At 41.5% G+C, this 22257-nt stretch overlaps 1 protein-coding gene, 1 non-coding gene and 1 pseudogene across 2 annotated transcripts; all 3 read left to right on the top strand.

Annotated features, from left to right (window-relative positions):
• The first annotated feature begins 10776 nt into the window (after positions 1 to 10776).
• On the top strand, positions 10777 to 20423 carry LOC109781338 (uncharacterized). The gene is made up of 3 exons (XR_005759599.3): positions 10777 to 11041; positions 11521 to 11671; positions 20194 to 20423. It is a non-coding gene; the product is annotated as an uncharacterized protein (transcript).
• LOC109781337 (uncharacterized) lies at positions 11913 to 14949 on the top strand (annotated as a pseudogene).
• Positions 17119 to 19792, top strand: LOC123493389 (uncharacterized). The gene has a single exon (XM_045229764.2). The coding sequence runs from the start codon at positions 17248 to 17250 to the stop codon at positions 19669 to 19671; it is 2424 nt and encodes an 807-aa protein (XP_045085699.1). The 5' UTR covers positions 17119 to 17247; the 3' UTR covers positions 19672 to 19792.
• Positions 20424 to 22257: the final 1834 nt, after the last annotated feature.

The raw sequence follows: 22257 nt of genomic DNA on the forward strand, positions 1-22257 counted from the left end.
ATTGATTTTCGTCGACTCCCCTAGGGTTTCTGGAATATTGGGGTATTTATAGAGTCAAAAGGTGGTCGGAGGGGCACCCGAGGTGGGCACAACCCACCAGGGCGTGCCCGAGCCTCCAGGCGCGCCCTGGTGGGTTCCTCCCCACGGAGCACCCCCCAGGCGCTTCTCCGGCCCATTGGATGTCTTCTGGTCCATTAAAAATCCGCAAAAAATTTCGCTGCGTTTGGACTCCGTTTGGTATTGATTTCCTGCAATGTAAAAACATGCAAAAAACAGCAACCGGCACTTGGCACTATATCAATAGGTTAGTACCAAAAAGTGATATAAAATGACTATAAAATGATTGTACATCCAAGAATGAAAATATAACAGCAATGAACAATAAAAAGTCATAGATATGTTGGAGACGTATCAGCATCCCCAAGCTTAATTCCTGCTCGTCCTCGAGTAGGTAAATGATAAAAATAGAATTTTTGATGTGGAATGCTGCCTAACATATTCATTTCATATTCTTTTCTATGTAGCATGGACATTTGGACTTTTATATGGTTCAAAGAAATAGTCTAGTTTTGACATGATAACTTAAATACTCAAGCATACCAACAAGCAACCATGTCTTTCAAAATACCAACGCTAAAATAAGTTATCCCTAGCCCATCATGCTCAATCATTGATCCATTCATGAAACACACTCACATATTAGCTACACCCAATGCTCAAGTACGATCATAGTGGCCCCTAGTTGGTGCTTTATGAGAGAAGATGGAGACTCAAATTAATAATAAAAATTGCATAAAGTAAAAGAAAGGCCCTTCGTGGAGGGAAGTAGGGATTTGTAGAGGTGCCAGAGCTCAAAGCGGAAAACATAGAGATAAAAACATTTTGGGAGGCATGCTTTTCCCACCAACGAAAATGACTTAGATTTCTCCACACTTTCCATGCTAGATATATCATAGGCGGTTCCCAAACAGAAAATAAAGTTTATTCCTTTTTCCACCATACTTTCACTTTTCATGGCCAACCGTAGCCACGGGTGCCCTCCATACCAACACTTTACAAGGAATTTATTATTTGACAACATTAAGTAAAATCATTTTTCATTTCGGGACTGGGCATCCCTAATACCTTTGCCTTACTCTCGTGCAATGACAAGAGAATAAACACTCATCGTGAGAATAACACATCTAGCATGGAAAATATCGGCCACCCCTCACTGCCTCGCGAGCGGTATGAGCACATAAAAGAAAAGTTTATTTTGAAAATTAGAGATGCACATACAAATTTTCTTAGAACGGCAAAAGAATACCGCATATAGGTAGGTATGGTGGACTCATGTGGCAAAACTAGTTTAAAGGATTTTGGATACACAAGTAGTGATCATACTTAGTGCAAAATGAAGGCTAGCAAAAGATTGAGAAGCGACCAACCAAGAAACGAATAATCTCATAAGCGAGCATTAAGCATAATTAACACCGAATAATGCACCACAAGTAGGATATAATTTCATTGCATAACTATTGACTTTCCTGCTTGCATAGGGAATCAGAAACCTTAACACAATAATCTTACTAAAGCATAATTACTCATCAACATGACTCACATATGACATCATCATATCTCAAAACTATTACAAGGAATCAAGTTTATTTTGTCCAATGATCTTCATGAAAGTTTTTATTATATCCTTCTTGGATATCTATCACTTTGGAACAATTTTCATGTGTTGCTTTTGATAAGCTCAAACAAATGTAAGTGAAGATCATGAGCATAATATTTCTTTCTCTCAAATTAATTTAAGTGAAGCAAGAGAGAATTTATTAAAAAATTTACTAACTCTCAAATAAATCTAAGTAAAGCAAGAGAGCATTTCTTCAAAAATACTAAAGCACACCGTGCTCAAAAAGATATAAGTGAAGCACTAGAGCAATTCCATGGCTCATAAAGATTTAAGTGAAGCATAGAGAGCAATTCTAACAAGTCATGGCATAATTTTGGCTCTCTCAAACAAGTGTGTCCAGCAAGGATTCAAGACTTAAAAAGCAAAACAAAAAAAGCAAAGAATCATATCATACAAGACGCTCCAAGCAAAACTCATAGCATGTGACGAATAAAAATATAGTTTCGAGTAAAATACCGATGATCGTTAGAAGAAAGAGGGGATGCCACTCGGGGCGTCCCCAAGCTTAGTTGCTTGCTTCTCTTTGGATAATAGCTTGGGATGACATGGGCATCCCCAAGCTTAGGCTCTTCTTACTCCTTATTCCTTCATCCATCGTAACATCACCCAAAACTTAAAAATTTCAATCACACAAAACTCAACAAAACCTTCGTGAGATCCGTTTGTATAAGAAAACAAATCACTACTATAAGTACTGTAGAAAACCAATTCATATTTTATTCTTGCATTATATCTACTGTATTCCAACTTTTCTATAGCAAAAACTCATCAAAGAAAACCATAGAATCATCAAAACAAGCCACAACGCAAAGAAAACAGAATCTGTCAAAAAAGAACATTCTGTAGCAATCTGGATATTTTGAATACCTATGTAACTCCAAAAATTCTGAAAAATTAGGACAACCTGAGAAATTTGTATATCAATCTACTGTCAAAAATTCAGAATTTTTCGTCGCTTCTGTGATTTGTAACAATTGTAACTCTGGACGCAAAAGTTTCTGTTTTTCAGCAAGATCAAAGCAACTATCACTCAAGAAGATCATAAAGGCTTTGCTTCGCACAAACACTAATTAAAACACAACAAACATAATCATAACAGTAGCATAATTGTGCAAACACTCAAGAACAGAAAGCAAAAGGCAAAATAAATTGTATTCATTGGGTTGCCTCCCAACAAGAGCTATCGTTTCACGCCCCTAGCTAGGCATAAAGCACGAATCTAAGTATTGTCATCTTTGTTTCTAGATCCACAAGATGCCCTCATGATTGATTCATATGGTGGCCTAATTCTTGTTCTAGGGAAGTGTTCCATACCCTTCCTTAGTGGAAATTGAAATTTAATATTGCCTTCTTTCATATCAATCACGGCACCAATAGTGTGTAAAAACGGTCTACCAAGAATAATTGGACAAGAAGGATTGCAATCAATATCAAGAACAATAAAATATATGGGCACATAATTCCTATTTGCGAGAATAAGAACATCATTAATTCTTCCCATAGGATTTTTAATAGTAGAATCCGCCAAGTGCAAATTTAAAGACATTCTTCAATATTGGTAAGACCAAGCACATCACATAAAGATTTCGGAATTGTAGAAACACTAGCACCCAAGTCACATAAAGCAAAACACTCATAATTTGAATCTTGACTTTGATAGTAGGTTCCCACTCATCATGTAATTTTCTAGGAATTGAAACTTCTAATTCCAACTTTTCTTCCAATGCTTTCATCATAGCATCAACAATATGTTTAGTAAAAGCTTTATTTTGTTCATAAGAATGGGTGAATTTATCATGGATTGCAACAAATAAATACAATCAATCAAAGAGAAACTATCATAATTAAAGTCTTTGTAATCCAAAAGAGTGGGCACATCACTAGTTAAAGTTTTGACCTCTTCACACCCACTTTAATCAATTTTCTCAACAAGATTTTCACCCTCTGAATTATCAGGACGCCTTCCAGCTAAAGTTGACTCTTCTCCAGTCCCTTTATCATCAATATTAATTTTACTAAACAAGGAATCAATAGAAGAAACACCAATCATTTTAAGATCTTCATCACTTTTATCTTCTAACGAGATTGGTTTAGCGGCCATTTGTTTTACTAGGGTAGCTTGTGCATCGGATATTTTTCCTAGCAAACTTTCAGCAAAAGCATACTTAGATTGGAGACTGCAAACTTCTCTACTAATATCATCAAGTTGTTTTGTTATAGCGTCTAGCACAACGGAGTGCTCCTTAAGTTCTTCGGTAAAATATTTATTGTGCTCAAATTGTGTAATCATATATTCCTTGGTACTTTTCTCAATTTCAAGCAAAATATTGGGGTAAGGAATATCGTAATATTTTCTTTGAGGCATCATGACTACGCAAACAAGAAAGCACGCAAAAATAGATCCGGCAAGAAAACAGCGAACGAAAAAGAGGGCGAATAAAACGATAATTTTTTGTGAAGTGGGGGAGAGGAAAATGAGAGGCAAATGGCAAATAATGTAATTGCAAGGAGATGAGATTTGTGATTAGGAACCTGGTAGATGTTGATGATGTTTCCCCGGCAACGGCGCCAGAAATTCCTTTTGATGCCTGCTAGAACTACGTCGGTATTTCCGCAAAGAGGAAGGGATGATGCAGCATAGCGACGGTAGGTATTTCCCTCAGTGATGAGACCAAGTTTATTGAACCAGTAGGAGAACCAAGCAACACTACGTAAACAACACCTGCACACAAATAACAACCACTCGCAACCCGACGTGTTAAAGGGGTTGTCAATCCCTTTCGGGTAACGGCACCAGAAATTGGCACATGGACGGGAGAAAGTTGTAATAGATTGATAGATCGAACGCCAAATAAAATAAAGTGCAACAAGGTATTTTTGTATTTTTGGTTTAATAGATCTGAAAATAAAAGCAAAGGAAAATAGATCGCAAAGGCAAATATAATAAAGAAGAGATCCAGGGGCCGTAGATTTCACTAGTGGCTTCTCTCGAGAAAAATAGCAAACGATGGGTAAACGAATTACTGTTGGGCAATTAATAGAACTTCAAATACTCATGACGATATCCAAGCAATGATCATTATATAGGCATCACGTCCAAGATTAGTAGACCAACTCCTTCCTGCATCTACTACTATTACTCTACACATCGACTGCTATCCAGCATGCATCTAGTGTATTAAGTTCATGGAGAAACGGAGTAATGCAATAAGAATGATGACATGATGTAGACAAGATCCATTTATGTAGAAATAGACCCCACCTTGTTATCCTTAATAGCACCGATACATACGTGTCGGTTCCCCTTCTGTCACTGGGATCAAGCACCGTAAGATCGAACCCATCACAAAGCACCTCTTCCCAAGATAAATAGATCAAGTTGGCCAAACAAAACCCAAATATCAAAGAAGAAATACGAGGCTATAAGCAATCATGCATATAAGAGATCAAAGAAGACTCAAATAACTTTCATGGATAAAAACATAGATCTGATCATAAACTCAAAATTCATCCAATCCCAACAAACACACCGCAAAAAGAGTTACATCATATGGATCTCCAAGAGACCATTGTATTGAGAATCAAAAGAGAGAGAGGAAGCAATCTAGCTACTAACTACGGACCCGTAGGACTACAAAGAATTACTCACGCATCATCGAGAGGCACCAATGGACATGATGAACCCCTCCGTGATGGTGTCTAGATTGGATCTGGTGGTTCTGGAACTTGCGGCGGCTGAAATTGATTTTCGTCGACTCCTCTAGGGTTTCTGGAACATTGGGGTGTTTATAGAGTAAAGAGGCGGCCCCGGGGGCACCGGAGGTGGGCACAACCCACCAGGGCGCGCCTGGAGGCCTAGGCGCGCCCTGATGGGTTGTGCTCCCCTTGGAGCATCCCCAGGCACGCCCATAAAAGATCCACAAAAAGTTTCGCTGCGTTTGGACTCCGTTTGGTATTGATTTCATGCGATGTAAAAAACATGCAAAAAACAACAACTGGCACTTGGCCTAAAAATGATATAAAATGACTATAAAATGATTGTAAAACATCCAAGAATGATAATATAACAGCATGGAACAATAAAAAAATTATAGATACGTTGGAGACGTATCATGCCCCAAGATTTCTACAGGAGAAACAAAGACAAGAACGTGCATCAACCCCTATGCATAGATTACCCCAATGTTACCTCGAGAATCCGCGAGTTGAGTGCCAAAACACATATCAAGTGAATCAATACAATACCCCATTGTCACCACGGGTATTCATAGCAAGACATACATAAAGTGTTGTCAAATCCATAAAAGTATTCAATCTGATAAAATGAAATCTCAAAGGGAAAACTCAATTCATCACAACAAGATATAGAGGGGAAAACATCATATGATCCGACTATATTAGCAAAGCCCATGATACATCAAGATCGTACCATCTCAAGAACACGAGAGAGAGAGAGAGAGAGAGAGAGATTAAACACATAGCTACTGGTACAAACCCTCAGCCCCGAGGGTGGACTACTCCCTCCTCATCATGATGGCCATAGGGATGATGAAGATGGCCTCCGGTGATGATCTCCCCCTCCGGCAGGGTGCCGGAACGGGGCCTAGATTGATTTTACGTGTCTACAGAGGCATGCGGCGGCAAAACTTCTGATCTAGGGTTCTCCCGAGGGTTTTTGGAATATTTGGCAATTTATAGGGCGAAGAGGCGGTGCGGGAGGCCACCGAGGTGGGCACAACTGGTAATATTCTGTCTATAAGGTTTTCCCTAGTAGTGTACCCTCAACACCGAGGGTGGTGCACCGCAACTCACATCGAAGGAGTCTCGCCAGAAGCGCGATTCGCGGGATAACCGGCGAGAACTTTTGAGGACCCGAAACCCCACAAGCCAAGGAGGGACCCCGTTTGGATGCGCAGCGGCTATGGGCTGCACAGGTCGATTCGCTCGCTGTTAGAGCCTCGAGGATCGTTGCCCTTCAACACGAAGAACGAGAGAGAAAACACCGGAGAGAGATAAAACTAGGGTAAAAAGTAGATGGGTTTTACGATTGTGTGTTGTTTCAATCAGCCGTCACCCCTTATGTATATAAGAGACGACTGGACTTCCCGTACAAGGAAAGGGTTTGGATTCTTGTCCAAAACCCTAATTTGGGTTCAATGTTTGACCTGAACTTTCCAAAAAAATTCGGTTTAAAAGCTGGCTGCACCTTGCGGGTCATTGTTGAGGCAGTAAACGTTCTCGATAGAGATGTGCCCAAAAGCAATTTTAATCATTTCAATGAGACGGACAACTTTCATGTTGGAAGTTTTTTTTAATTTTGAGGCCATCTTGAGGGCCCAATCACTGATGCAAAAGCTGTTTTTGACAAAGGACGCTCAGGCAAGACCTAGAACATCTCCTGTGAGGAGGCAGCCAATATAGGAGCAAACAGGGACTACTTAAGACATGTCCTATGGGTAGATATTAATTTTCTCTCGCCTTTTATATTTCGTCTTGACGAGACGAAGAATTTTCATGTTGAGAAACTTCTCATTTGGAGCCACCTTAATTGCGTTTTTGGCGATTCCAAAATATGGTGTCAACACCCGAATCGCGTAGAGAGGAATTGGAGGCGAGGCGGACGAGCAGTTGTGCGAGTGTAGTGGACTTCATGCGGATCTCACTCTCCTTTGTTTTGAGCGAGAGAGAGAGGCCATCAGCTGTGTGTGAGCAAAGAAATACCTGACCTTTTCTATGTGGGAGATTGAGATGCAGGGCTTTTGTTTCAAAGGAGGAAAACTGTTATGATCTTGCAGTTGGAAACGAAAGAATTAATGGGGACATGAGAGAGGCTGCTCGTCTCATATGGTTGGAAACTGAACTATTACTGGGAATCAAACCTGCTAGTATCTGTTTTGCTAAACTTTATATGCATGTGTGTTTCAGTAAGCCGTTGTAGTTGGAATATCCTATTTGACGCTCATTGCATCAAACTGCCGGCGCTTCTCACAGGCGAGCGACCGAGCAGCAACGCGATGGGACAGCCCAGTTTTTTGCGCGTACAACGGAGGTTCCCTGAACCGGTTTTTTTCTACTGTTTTTTTCTCTTTTCTTTTCTGTTTTTATCTCTGTTTCCTTTTGTATTCTTTTCATTTTTTGTTTCTGTTTCTTTTTTCCTTTTCCAGGTTATTTTATCTTTTTAAACTAAGTTCATGTTCGAAAATTGTTCTCAATAGAAAAATGTTCTTGCCTTCAGAAAATGTTCGTTTTTACAAATTTGTTCATAAAATAAAAAAATATTCGCTATTTTCAAAAAATGTTCTTGTTTTTCATAAAATGTTTGCGAATGCTTTTGTTCAAACTTTTAAAAAAGTTCCGGTGTTAAAAAATGTTCTTAATTTTCAAAAAATGTTCATGATTTCAGAAAAAAGGTTCTTTCTTTATAAATTTGTGCACATTTTCAAAAAATGTTCATGCTTAAAAAAATCTACCAGATTTTTTAATAATATTTCCAAAATCAGTTCACAATTTCAAAAAATCTCATTTATAAAAATTGTTCACAATCTCAAAAACTGTTCTCATTTTGAAAAAATTCACAGTTCTAGAAATTTGTTCATGTTACAAAACATGTTCAGGAATTTCAAATAATATTCTCATTTTCAAATTTCATTCACAATTTCAGAAAAATGTTCATTTAAAAAAAAAACTTATGCGATTTTGTTCACAATTTGAACAAATATTCACATGTTTAAAATTTTGTTCGCGTCTCCAAAAAATTTATAATACAAATTTTGTTCGCATTTTAAAAAAGTCTGTGTTTTAACTTTTTTGGTGCTGAACTAAAAAAATATTCCTGTTTTCCATTTTTTTTACAAACTAAAAACTGTTTGCAATCTCAAAAAATGTTCGTGTTTTTCACAATTTGTTTGTTTTTCAGACACATTTTTGAAAATTATTTGCGTTTTTGGATTCTGTTTGGGTTTGCAAATTTTGTTCGTGTTTTATTTTCAAATCAGAATCACAGAACATCTTCACTTTTCCAAAAAATGTGGCATTTTAAAACTGCTCACAATTTTTGATATGGTTTTAAAATGTTTTCAGTGTCCAGATGGAAGGGATGTTTGTTATTCACTTCGGTCAGAAGAGGAATTGACACTCAAGAGCACGTGTTTTATGTTAGCATTCCAAATCTCAACGCTGTTGTTTGTTCTTATAGATTTATGCACCTTTATGTTCAGTTAGTGGTGTCTGGTATAGTGGCTAATGGCTCGCGGTTGGAGAGTGCGGTGGTTGGAATGATCCCTTGTACTCGCTGTTTATTTTCAGCTTTTTGTTGCGCGCGAAAGGAAAAGAAACAAAGAACGGCTTGGTGGGCCGGCCCAGTCGTGCGTCAACCCTGTGCGTCGAGCAGCTGTATGACGGAAAATGCGTCACATAGGAGGTCCCGTTGTAGTTACCTGAAATAAGAGCGGCGTACATCACAAGCGAAAGATCTAAGTGGGCCTGCCCATGCGAAAGGGCGTGTAAAGGGCTGGGCGCCACTTGTTTTTTGTTTTTTTGGGTTTGTTCAGCTGTGCCCTCGGCAGAACCTATGTGTCCGTGTGCTGTGCTACTTCGTATGCAGCATGTGTTGTGCTACTTCGTGTGCGGTGTGTGTGTGCGTGTGTTTGTAGTGTGACCTTTCTTGGACTTTGTGGCTTCGGTGGTTGCTTTATATATAAAATGGGATGAAAGTCTTTTTCGGTAAAGGACTGGCCGCTTTTGCGTCTATTCCGCCCTAAAAGGCAATCTATCATGCGTCCTATGCATCGAATAGGATTCGCCGTATTGCTCACAACACTAGTCTTTTTACACGATAGTGCTCACTCTGGGCGGTTTTTTACGATTTCAACCGGTTTTCTAAGCGTATTATTGAGCAACACGAGTTTTTCGAGTTTTTTGTTTTTCTTTTTTCTTTCTGATTCTTGTTTAGTTATATTTTATTTTAAAGAAATGTAACATTTGTATGTTTCGTTTTAAGTTTGTTCTGCCTTTTTTATGTTTATTCGTTCATTTTAAAAAAATACTATTAAATTGCCCCAACATCTTATATTTAGAAATGGAGGCAGTATATTAAGAAAAAAGATTCCCCTCAACTAGTGGATGGCATCATTACATCGATCGGGCGCGTGGCCGTTGGATTTGGATTTGATCGTTTTCCCAATGCGCGTCACATGTTCTGGCCACAGGAGCCCACCGGTGTCCAGAAATATCTGTGTCTACCATGCCCTGATCTTTATCCTCACAAAAGTCACCGCTCACTACTCCTCTTCTTCATGGATCGATTTCTTCTCTCTTGCTCTCTCTCTCTCAAGTATCCACACGTTGGCCGTTGTTTCATCATCCATCCTCTCTGCCAGCGAGCACGCGCTCGGCCGTCGCGGTCGTTGGCCGCCTCCACCACCACCCACCCTCTCTCCTCCCCCTCTTCTCGATCGACGACGCCCCTTCTGCTGCTACCGGGTGATGAAGAAGAAGACCTGCTCGACATCGATGACGCAGGGCGCCGTCCACTTCTGCAACATCACCGCTGTTGCAAAAAAAGTGCAACAAAACCTCTGTTGCAAAAAAATCGACAACAAAATCTTCGTTGCAAAAAAGATCGCAATAAGACCTCTATTGTAAAAAATAATATCCGCAACAAGACCTTTCTTGTAAAAAGAATCCGCAACACAATCTCTGTTGCAAAAGTATTCCGCAACATAACCTCCGTTGCACAAAAATCCGGCAACACAACCTCTGTTGTACAAAAATCCCGCAACACAACCTCTATTACAAATGTTTCTGCAACAAGGTCTTTGTTGCAAAGTAGAGATAAGGCGTTGACCCCACTAGATCTATGTCAGATCCCACGGCTTGCGAGGCGACGGCGGCGGATGCGTAGCAGCCCCCATTCTTTATACACTACACTTTTTGGCAAACGAATTAAACTTCTTTATTCAGAATTCGATCTGACTGAGAGAGTGAGTGGTCTCTTCACTGGGCCTGGCCAAAGGCCCAACAGTGTTTTGAGGGAGGCCGAAGGCAACGGTGTTTTGAGGGAGGCCGAAGGCCCAACTTACTTTACTTACTTCTATCTTCATGCTTGTCAATGTCTCGAAAAAATAAATCTTCATGCTTTGGCTGCCGATTGCTGCACCTCGCCGGCCCGCTTCGGCGCCGGCAGTGCCGCCGTCGCCCTCCCCCGCCACCGCGCGGCTTTGGAGCACCCCCTACCAAAACACGAGACCGTTCCGCCCGGCACCACCTCGCCGCCCACCACCGCCCCGCACGAGCGCCCATTCCCCAACCCTCGTCGGGGCCGCCGGTCGACAGACCAACCACGGCTAGGAGTCTCTGGGAAAGGTACGCATTTCTTAGGCCGTTTCTTCAATATTTAATCTGCTTGTTTTTTCCTACAATGGAGAGGAAAGCGATATGCGACCTTGTTATGTCGTCATCTGTAAATTCATTGGCCGCCTTATTTATTTATTTATTTAATTTGGCAATTGCTACGAAAGTGAAATTTGTTTGTCTGAGATGTGGTGTCCTTATCTTGTACATGTGGTCTGATCTAGCAAGATGTTGAACTAGTACACCTCATTCCACGCGCTCTATTGACTGGGAATTTGTGCACTCCTTTCGTCTTCTTTTCCAAAGTCACAATGGATTGCCCAGGCAGATCTTTATTTGGTTGTTCTTCCCGCCCGATTAGTATCTGTAATTCTAAAGTTGCTACGATATCATTGTTTTATCAGGCACATTTGGCTGGGCTTCTCCTGAGTCACATTATTGTTAGATGCGGCATTCTTCCACATCTCAATTTTTTTTGCTAATGTGTACAGCCAAGGCGATCAACTTGGAAGAAGCACTTTGGTTGGTGCCAGTTCGCTGTCCTCGTGGTCGATGGCCAACACTCTGTCTTCATGGTTCAGCGGCACCTGTGACTGATGCCGTCGGCTGTGTTACTGAGATATCCTAACATCCGCCTCAATGGTACACTCCATGCCTTCTACCCTGCAGCTTTCCAAAACCTCATCAACCTAAACAAAAACAATCTTGTCGTGTCGTCCCTGAAAACTTATTTGCATAATCTGATGATTTTAGTACTTAAGCTCACATCCACAGGGGCAAACTAACATGAAGGGTTGTACTCGTTTTTCTTTCTTTGTGACATTTTGGAGGCACCGTGAACTGACATAGACATAGTCAGTCATCGGTCATGACCTTACCGGAGACTACTAGTCACTTCCCTGTGAGGCTGGGAATCAGGATGCCCAAGAGTGTGGCCTGAAAGCACTGACTCTAGATTTGTTATTTCCCTCCCACGACCCCAACTCTGAAGTCTTTGCACCCATATACCTGTTCAGCGAGAGCATTACAACGTATTTGTACTTTTGTGCAATTATGTATTTGTTCTGTGTTTACTCTAGCTATTTCCAAATGCAATGCATAGAGCACCCTGCAGCTTGCCATTTCCTTACCAACACTATAACCTGCTGCAATGGCAGTGCAGAAACTCTTCCACATCTCAATTTTCCTGCTAGTATGCACAGCCAAGGCAATCAACCCCGAAGCTGAAGCACTACTCCGATGGAAGTCCACTTTGATTGGTGCCAACCCGTTGCCCTCGTGGTCAATTGCCAACTCTACGTGCTCTTGGTCCGGCGTCACCTGTGACGCTGCCGGACATGTTACCAAGCTCCACCTTTCCGGCTTTGGGCTCCATGGTACGCTACACGCCTTCTACTCTGCTGCGTACCAGAATCTCATCAAGATCAAACTCAACAGCAATAATCTTGTTGGCACCATCCCGGCAAACATATCCCTTTTGCTCACGCTCACCATTTTGGACTTGAGCAACAACAATCTTGTCGGTGCCATCCCCTACCAACTCAGCAAGCTACCAATACTAGTCGAGGTTAATCTGGGAAATAACCAATTGACTAGCCCAGAATTTGACAAGTTCTTGCCTATGTTCAGCTTGAAGCTATTATCTCTAGCTAACAATAATCTCAGTGGAACCTTCCCACAATTCATCCTCAACTACACCAATGTGAGGATGCAATTCCTTGATTTGTCAGGTAATGACTTCTCAGGGCTGTTACCAGATTCACTGCCGGAAATGGTCCCAAGGTTGAGGTATCTAGATCTGTCAGCTAATGGATTCTCTAGCGTGATACCTCGCTCACTCTCGAGGCTCCAGAAGCTTGAGATACTGCTTCTCAACGAAAATAATCTTACAGGAGGGATCCCAGAGGAGCTTGGGTTGGTACCTGGATTGCGAGTTCTTTCACTGAGTGACAATTCACTTGGTGGGTTCATCCCAGCCTCACTTGGGCAGCTTCAGTTACTAGAGCAACTCAATATCAGAAATGCTGGTTTGGTTTCTACTCTTCCACCCGAGTTGGGGAACCTTACTAATCTCGGGCACTTGGATCTGGCACATAACCAGCTATTTGGAAGTTTGCCACCATCTTTGGCCAGGATGCAAGGAATGTCCTGGTTCATTGTACATGACAACTATATCGATGGTATCATCCCGTCAGAGATGTTTTCAAACTTGACTAATCTTGCGGTATTCGATGTTGCCAAAAACTTGTTAGCTGGAAGCATCCCATCGCAGATTGGTAACTGTAAAGAGATAATCACTCTCCTCCTCTCAAACAACAACTTTACTGGTTCCATCCCAGTAGAGATGGGCAGCTTGCCGAACTTGCAGTTTTTGGTCATGTCAAAGAATCACTTTACTGGAGTGATACCATCTCATATCGGCAATGCAACATCTTTGAAATTCCTTGCCATCAGATCCAACCACCTTGACGGAGAGCTTCCTGCAACCATGTCTGCATTGATAAATCTTGTTGCTCTCATCTTGTCTGGCAACAAGTTTACGGGTATCATTCCTAATATTGACAACAGGCAGTTGCCGTCTGCCAAGGTGGCAAAAGATAAAAACGACAACAGCTTCATGGGAGAATTGCCATCTGCCTTTTGTCAGTTACCACTTCTGCAACTCTTGGATCTATCAAACAATCAGTTGTCTGGTGAGCTTCCTGGTTGCTTTTGGTACTTGAAAGATTTGCAATCCTTAGATTTATCGAGCAATGCTTTTGCTGGTGAAATTCCAACCTCAAGTTGCTGTAATTCTTCACTAAGGTCCCTGCACCTGTCAGACAACAACTTTACAGGTTGCTTTCCAGCTGTGTTGAAGAACTTCAGACGCCTTGTTATTTTGGATCTCGGGAACAATAATATTTCTGGTGTAATTCCTCCATGGATAGGGCAAAGCAATCCTTTGCTGAGGATTCTCGGACTGCGATCAAACATGTTCTATGGAAGTATTCCCTGGCAGCTATCACAACTCTCCCATCTCCAACTGCTTGATCTAGCTGAGAATAATTTTATAGGTTCCATACCAGAAAGTTTCGCCAACTTATGCTTCATGAGGCAGGCACCCACGATGCAGCCAGGTATAACAATCGTCCTACAATATGCCACCTTTGGATATATATACAGTGGCACTATGGTTGTAATTTGGAAAGGACAGGATTACATTTTCCGGGGAAGAGATGCATTTGTGACAGGTATTGATCTCTCTGCCAATTCTCTTTTTGGTGCTATACCTCCGGAGCTGACAAATCTTAGAGGCATCCAGTTAATAAATATGTCAAGAAATTGTCTATCTGGTAGTATCCCAAAGGATATTGGCAGCCTAAAGTTTTTAGAATCTCTTGACCTCTCTTGGAACAAGATATCAGGTCCTATTCCTCCTAGCATATCAAACCTGATATTCCTCAGCTCCCTTAATCTTTCGAGCAATCTTCTGTCAGGAGGGATACCTACAGGGAATCAACTCCAAACATTGGATGACCCGTCAATTTATAGCAATAACCTGGGACTTTGTGGCTCTGTATTGAACATTTCATGTAAACATGGTTCAAGTCCGACGACCACATCAGATGTGGGAAAGGAACATCATGATGAACTTGAAACCATGTGGATGTACTGCTCAGTGATCGCTGGAACAATATTTGGTTTCTGGATATGGTTTGGCACATTGTTTTTCTGGAAGCCCTGGAGATGTGCTTTCTTGAGTTGCATAGATGCCATGCAACAGAAAGTTATGAGGAAGATGAAGCATATCCGAGGTATAGAAAGTTGTCCAAGTATTGAATGACACCACACCAAATGAAGATGAAGCAAGATGTAAGCGTCGTGATAATTATATCTGTTTCTGTTCCCAGTACGCTCAAGAATTACCAATGTTCCAGTGGACATATTTTGTTTGAAGGTTCTAGACAAGTTTGTTGTGTAGCTTTAGTCAGGGTAACGGTTTGTGTCTCGCTCATGTTCTTGTAAGTGTATGTTGTAAATCTTATAATATTTCTGAAGCCTATTGTGCAAGATTTTTCCTGTTGTTCAGAGTTGAAGAGCAGTTTCAGGTAGCATACATTGGAACTGCCTTCGAGCCTACCTACCCCTTCAAATAGTGAAACCTCCAGCATGCACTGGAATTTTACTCCATATCCTAGTACTTCTCCCGAGGCTGCATCTGTATCAAGACTTTAACTACACGTAGTGATCTTCAAGGGGAGCACACACTGCTTCTTGCTTGTTAAATTGTTCCCTGGAGAAAATGGTGCTGCATCACTGGCAATGACACCCCCATGACTACAGCTTTCTGTACATCAAACCTGACGACTTTCTTCCAGTCATTTGTCTGTCACACCAGGACATGCTATCTTATTCCATCTCAGTGCTACATGTTCCTATGATGTGCATACAAGGTTCCTCGAAACCCAACATTAAGTGAGAACCTTAAGAGCATTCAGTGATGTCTCAGCGGTGAAGTGTGCGACCAGATGATGATCGAGTGAATGTGTGTGTGTTCTGGTATGCATGCGTGTGCATCTTGGTGTCTTCCCTGTAGTCACAAAATAAAAAGCAATCCATACACTGGCTTGAAATTAAAAAAAACCTGAACTTGGAAAAACAAATTAAATTTTTTAGGATGCAAAAAGAAATTAAGTTGGCTCTTTCCCCTTTGAATGATGAATAGATTTTCTCCCCGCAAGGAGGTAAGCATTACGTGCTTGATTTGTCATATGATGGAGGGAGAGGGAAAAGTTACAGTTCTGTACTAGTCATAGTAGGAAATAGACAACCAAGTCAACAATTTTGTGGCTGCTTTTTTTTGTTTTGTTTTGTTGATTTTGCAATTGCTGCGACATGTGTTTGTGTATGGCGTATGGTATCCTCATCTGACCAAATACTACTCTCTGTATTGCACATTTGTTCTTATCAAGCAAAGCTTTATACTGGAGCAGTACACCCTGTCGCATGCCTTCTCTGACCGAGAGCTTGTGCACTCCTTCCAGTCATCTTCTTCTCCAAAGTTACAATTGATTGCTCGAACAGTTCTTAGTTTGATTGTTCCTCCAGCCTGATTAGTGTTCTGTAATTTTAAAACTGTAATCTTCTAGAGATTTGAGTTCTCATTATTTTTTTGGTTTGCATTTCATGGATGCAGGCTCTGCTCTGTGCAGCCATTGGATACTTGTGTCTTATCGTCTCTTTTCAAGTTAACCTGCAGACTCGGTTGTTTACCAGCATGTAAACCGTCTCAGAATTTGCATCTATCGAAGTTGTTGTGCTCTTGCATTACGGCTATTGTTTGGGTAACCAACCTTTTCTGTCTTCTTTTTGTGATAACTAATTCCTATATGCTTCTTCATCTCGTTCTAGAAGCACAGCAGGTTTGCCGGGATACTGAAATTAGCATTTGTACCATAAAAGAGCTCCTGGATAACTAGGTGATTTGTAGATACAGAAGCTCAAATACAGCGCTGTTGCTTAATTAAGATTTATCACTTTCCTTTGCGACTTTTTGGAAGTTCCTTTCGTGTGGCCTGTGATACTACTTAGTTTGTCATTCTTTTCTAGATTATGTTACTTTGTATTTTCTGGCTTTTTTCCTGTTCTTTGATTTCGCTGCTCCTTTTGGAAACCTTTTTCATGGCTGGTAATTTGTTCTAGCAACAGTGATGTTGAACCTTTGCGGTCACTCCCATTGACTGACTTCTCTTTCGTGACACAATGGCACTGTTGAACGGAGCTTGTGTGTCCTCGGGGGAAAAAGGAGTTTCATCAGTCAGCTCCCAGATATTGACTAGCTTGTGTTACTTGGGCAATGCAGTTGGGCAGGTGACTTGGCTTTCTGTTAACAGACAGTCTCATTCACCACAACCACATATATACGTGGCCGTCTGTCTCATTCACCACCATACTGGCCAGCTTCCATTGTTGGCTGGGTCCTGTGCTTTCTTCACAGGATGACCAAGTCTTCAGTCTCTGTAGACATATGCCCGTCCAGACAAGTTTGTATAATAGACTGCCAACCTACTGCTGACCCATTCTACTATTGCCAATCTATACTGCTGACTAATGACCTCCATTTTCTTGCCAACGCAGCTGACATCTCAAGAGCAGTAAATCTTTTCTATAATAGACATGCTGGCTGTTCGACTGGAGGGGCAAACACAGAGTCTATCCAGCCACACCCTTGAGCGATGGCACCACAATACAAGCTCTCATGTTTGACAGCTTTGCATATGCTGCTATGCATAGCCAGTGCAATCAGCCCGGAAGGAGAAGCACTCCTCCGGTGGAAGTCCACTTTGCTCAATTCCACCTACCTGTCATCATGGTCGCATGCCGAATCGACCTGCAATTGGTTCGGCGTCACCTGTGGCCATGCCGGCCATGTTACCGCACTCGACCTATCCTGGTTAAGCCTCAATGGCACGCTCGACGCCTTGTACTTCCCGGCGTTCCGGAACATCACCACACTCGACCTCTGTGGCAACAACCTCGTCGGTACCATCCCAGAAAACATATCGCTGCTGCTCACCTTGACCTACCTGGATTTGAGCAACAACTATTTTGTTGGTGTGACCCCCCATCAACTCGGCAAGCTCCCATGGATTCATTACATCGATCTGGGAAATAACTACTTAACCAACCCAGACCCTGCCAAGTTCTTGCCTTTGTCCACCGTGCAGACCTTACATCTAAATGATAACAATCTCAACGGCACTTTTCCACAGTTCATCCTGAACCGCACCAATGTTAGGTTGGAGGACCTCGACCTATCAGGTAACTTCTTCTCGGGTTCAATACCTGAGACTCTGCCAGATATGGTTCCAAATTTACTATTTCTTGATATGTCCTCCAACATGTTCTCCGGACTCATACCGAGTGAATTCGGTAACCTTACTAGTCTTGAGTCCTTGCACCTATCGTGGAACATGCTATCTGGAGGTTTGCCACCATCCTTTTCAATGATGGGCCAAATTCTAAACTTTGATGTTGGGAACAACCACCTTCTCAGTGGCAACATCCCACTAGAATTGTTTTCAAACTGGACTGAACTTGGCTTTTTCAGTATTGCAAACAACTCCTTCACCGGAAGCATTCCACGGGAGATCAGCAGATGGGAGTCCCTGCAGTACCTCCTCCTTTCTGGCAACTGCTTCAACAGCTCAATCCCCGCGGAGCTAGGATCTTCCCTGCGGGTGCTAGACTTGTCCAATAACCATCTTACAGGCATGATACCATCGGGGTTTGGTAAATTATCATTCTTATTACAATTCCTTGACCTTAGCAGCAACCACTTGGAGGGAGAGATTCCAGCGAGCTTGTCGCTCCTATCTGTCAACTACATATTCTTGTTCGGTAACAGGTTGACAGGTGTCATCAACAAGGATTTCTGTAAGCAACGTCATCTACAGTTCTTGGACCTATCAAACAATCTCCTGTCTGGAATGCTCCCTGGTTGCTTATGGAACCTGCCTAATCTTACATACATGGATTTGTCAAGCAATGCCTTTGTTGGAGAAGTCACAACCTTGACGAATGATGCTTCTCCATTAGAATCAGTACATTTGTCCAACAACAGCTTCTCTGGATATTTTCCATCTCTTATAAAGAACTTGGAAAGCTTAGTAATTTTGGATCTTGGAGACAATATGTTTTCTGGCACAATTCCTTCATGGATAGGAGCTAGCCTCTCTATGCTAAGAATTCTCCGACTACGGTCAAATATGTTTCATGGAAGTATTCCTTGGGAGGTATCACAACTCTCTCATCTCCAGTTGCTTGACCTAGCTGAAAACAATCTTACAGGTTCTATTCCAGTAAGTTTCGCAAACTTTACTTGCATGATAGAGACAACGCCAGAAATGGATGTAAGTGCTATCCTTGCAAGCTTTGAAACATTCGGGGATATGCCTTATATGTACACTGGTACGCATTATTCATATGATGGTCAGATGGACATAATCTGGAAGGGACGCGATTATACTTTCCATAAGACAATTACGCTTATGACTGGTATTGATCTGTCAAGCAACTTCCTTTCAGGTGAGATTCCTGCTCAGTTAGTAAATCATCAAGCCCTGCGGTTCCTGAACCTATCAAGAAATAATTTATCCGGTGGTATCCCAAAAAACATTGGGAGTTTGAAAAATGTGGAGTCTCTTGACCTCTCCTGGAATAAACTCTCGGGCCGTATTCCTCCAAGCATATCAGATTTGTTGTGCCTAAGCTTGCTCAATATGTCCAACAATCTACTATCAGGAGAGATACCTACAGGCAATCAGCTCCAAACACTCAATGACCCGTCAATATACAGCAACAACCTGGGACTTTGTGGTCTCCCCCTGAGCACTCCATGCAAGCATGATTCAAGTTCTGCAACAGTGCTGGATCAGCCAAATGAACATGACCATGAACTTGAAACTTTGTGGCTGTACTACTCAGTGATTGCTGGAACTGTCTTTGGTTTCTGGATATGGTTTGGAACATTGTTTTTCTGGAACATCTGGAGGATTACGTTCTTCAATTGCATCGATGCCATGCAGCAGACTGTTATGCAAAAGATGGTGTCTACCTGGCAGTATGACACTCTGTTTCCCGCTTTTAGGCGTTCATGAAGGATTTATCACGACCTCGGTTGTGACTCCATAGACAAAAATAGAATTTCTTTTCCGACTTTTACTTTATATGCAGCGGATATAGATGTATTGTTCATGGCTGTTCTATTTGTTCTCTGTCACCAACAAACAGTTCTCTGTTCTGGTGTGAACAAAATTGACCTTTTATAGTTTTGTAACAATATGGGAGAGACCAATTTGGTACATATTTGTATTAGGTTCTGATTCTCTCAATTATGTGAGTTGTAGTTATGTACGATAGTGTCAAAAATGTCTTATATTTTGATATAGAGGGAGTACGTTTCATGGTTGCGGTCTGTAGTTTTTTTGAGCTTTGCTTCGGTTGTTTGTATAGTTGGTTTGATTCTGTGAATTGTGTGAGTTGAACTGTATGAATTATTTGTGTAACTGGATAACAGTGGGTGTGTGTGTGTCTTGCATATAAATAGTGCATTTTTCATCCATCGCGGACTTTTGGAGGTTCCATGCTTGTGGGCTATAATGTTTATTCATTCATTGCAGACTTTTGGAGGTTTTTCAAGGCTCACCACATGACATTCTGCGGTATCTTAAGGTCTTCTTCAAGTCAATGAACACCATATGAAGGCCCTTCTTTTGCTCTCTATATCTCTTCATAAGTTGCCGTATCAAGGAATTGACTTACATGGTCGACCGCTCAATCATGAAATCAAAATGATTTTTTGTCACACTTGTCATTCTTCTTAAACGGTGCTCAATAACTCTCTCCCCCAGCTTCATTGTATGGCTCATCAACTTAATTGCATGGTAATTAGTACAATTTTGAACCTTGTTCTTGAAGATTGGTATTAATATACTCAGCCAGAAAAAAATATGGTTGAAAAGTTTAGTAGCCATACTATCGTTATGTCTCTGAGACCTCTTCACAACTTAATGAGATACAATTAGGGCCTCTCTGACCTCAGACTCCTGGATCCGCCTCACAAAACGCATGCTAGTATCATCAAATGAATCGAGCCAATAGAAAAAAGTGTGAAGGAAGTCGCATCTACTCAAGAAATTTGGATATTTGATAGGACGAAGGGGTGGGATCGAGACATATGTGGTGACGGCTTCTCCCTCTCCATTGGCTTAGCTTGCTCCTGTCCCTATTGCCCAGCCCCGCAAGACGGTGATGATGATGAAGCGACGCAGTCTTGGTCCCTTCCAAATCAGTGTTGTTTTTTGGCAGAAAACTGAGAGCTTTATTTATACGAAAGTGTTTGCTGGGCAATCAGCTAGCAAGCCGCTGACCAGAAAACTCGGAGTTTCAGAGAGCCAGCTCTCGGTAACAGTCACAGTACAAGCACGCTTGGCACATAAGTGAGCTGGACCATTAGCTGCTCTCTTTACATGCTGAATTACAAAAGAATTAAAAGTCTGAGCTAGCTCTTCAATTTCAAATAAAATAGGTGCCACAACGGAGCAGCCATTGCGGCGAGAGTTCCAAACCAGCGTATTGCCAAAGGCCTTTTACAAGGGTGCAAGGGTACATATACTACTACTCCTACTTGGTGATTGCTTTGAAACCTACACGAACATACACATGTATGGAATCAGACATGGACACTCAAGGTCATGTTTAACTGATTAACTCTAACAGCCCAAAATCACCACCGACCTCTTGGCGCCGGATTAAGTTTCCCATGCTGTTGAGTATTTTTCTATCAGAAGTATTGAGCCGCGCAAGTTGTCGCAGTATATTTGTGTTGAAAGTTTATAATCTCAAGTTACAAAGTTCAAAACATTTTGGCTTCGAATTCAAATCCTATGAGCTGAGAGCTCTTTTTTTTAATGAACAGAGCTCAAAATTCTGAACTTAATTTTCAGTATTGCCCTATTTTAGTGTCAACCTGAAAGTTGTCACCTTCAGGTTCAAGAATTTTTCAGTGTCAGGTCCTTCTGAAATTTATTCATAAGCTGAAGGCCTCAATTTACAGTCTTAAATTCTTTCATATGGACGGATATCTGAAAAAGCGGCTCTTGTTATAGACATATGCAGAGTTCCTTCTCTGCCTCTGCTAGATCACTGAGTGGGTTTGTGGTTGTGGTTTGGAGCATTGCTTTTCTGCAACACATGGACGTTTGCTCTCATTTGTTGCATCCGATGCCATGCAGCAGAATCTTATGCTGAAGATGGCGCGTACCTTGCAGTATGGCACTGTGTTTCCCACATGGTAGTGTCTGTCAATGCTTCCGCACTATTGTTTTATCCGCTTTCTGCAATGGATATAAATATGTTGTTCCTGAGCCTCCTTGTTTTCTTTCACCAACAAGCTAGAATTATCTAGTTATGTGGTCCTTATCTAGATTCTATAGAGCTGCCTTATAATTGTTATGATTTGAGAGATCGATTTCCTACAGAGCTGAGTCCGGTTCTCGTTCTCGGAATTTTGTGAGCTCCAATTATTTATGTTTTGTCATCGCGTTTTATATATTTTTATGATATTTTCGATCTTTGCTCACCTTACGAACTCCTGGGCACTTGTGCCTAGTTACCTCCTCAGACTAGGTTGCTTCATACATTTGTTGATTCAGCAGTTGATCATTTGGAATTTCTCCCTCTGT

The sequence above is a fragment of the Aegilops tauschii genome, chromosome 6 (genome assembly GCF_002575655.3).
Source record: "Aegilops tauschii subsp. strangulata cultivar AL8/78 chromosome 6, Aet v6.0, whole genome shotgun sequence".
NCBI classification, from domain to species: Eukaryota; Viridiplantae; Streptophyta; class Magnoliopsida; order Poales; family Poaceae; genus Aegilops; species Aegilops tauschii.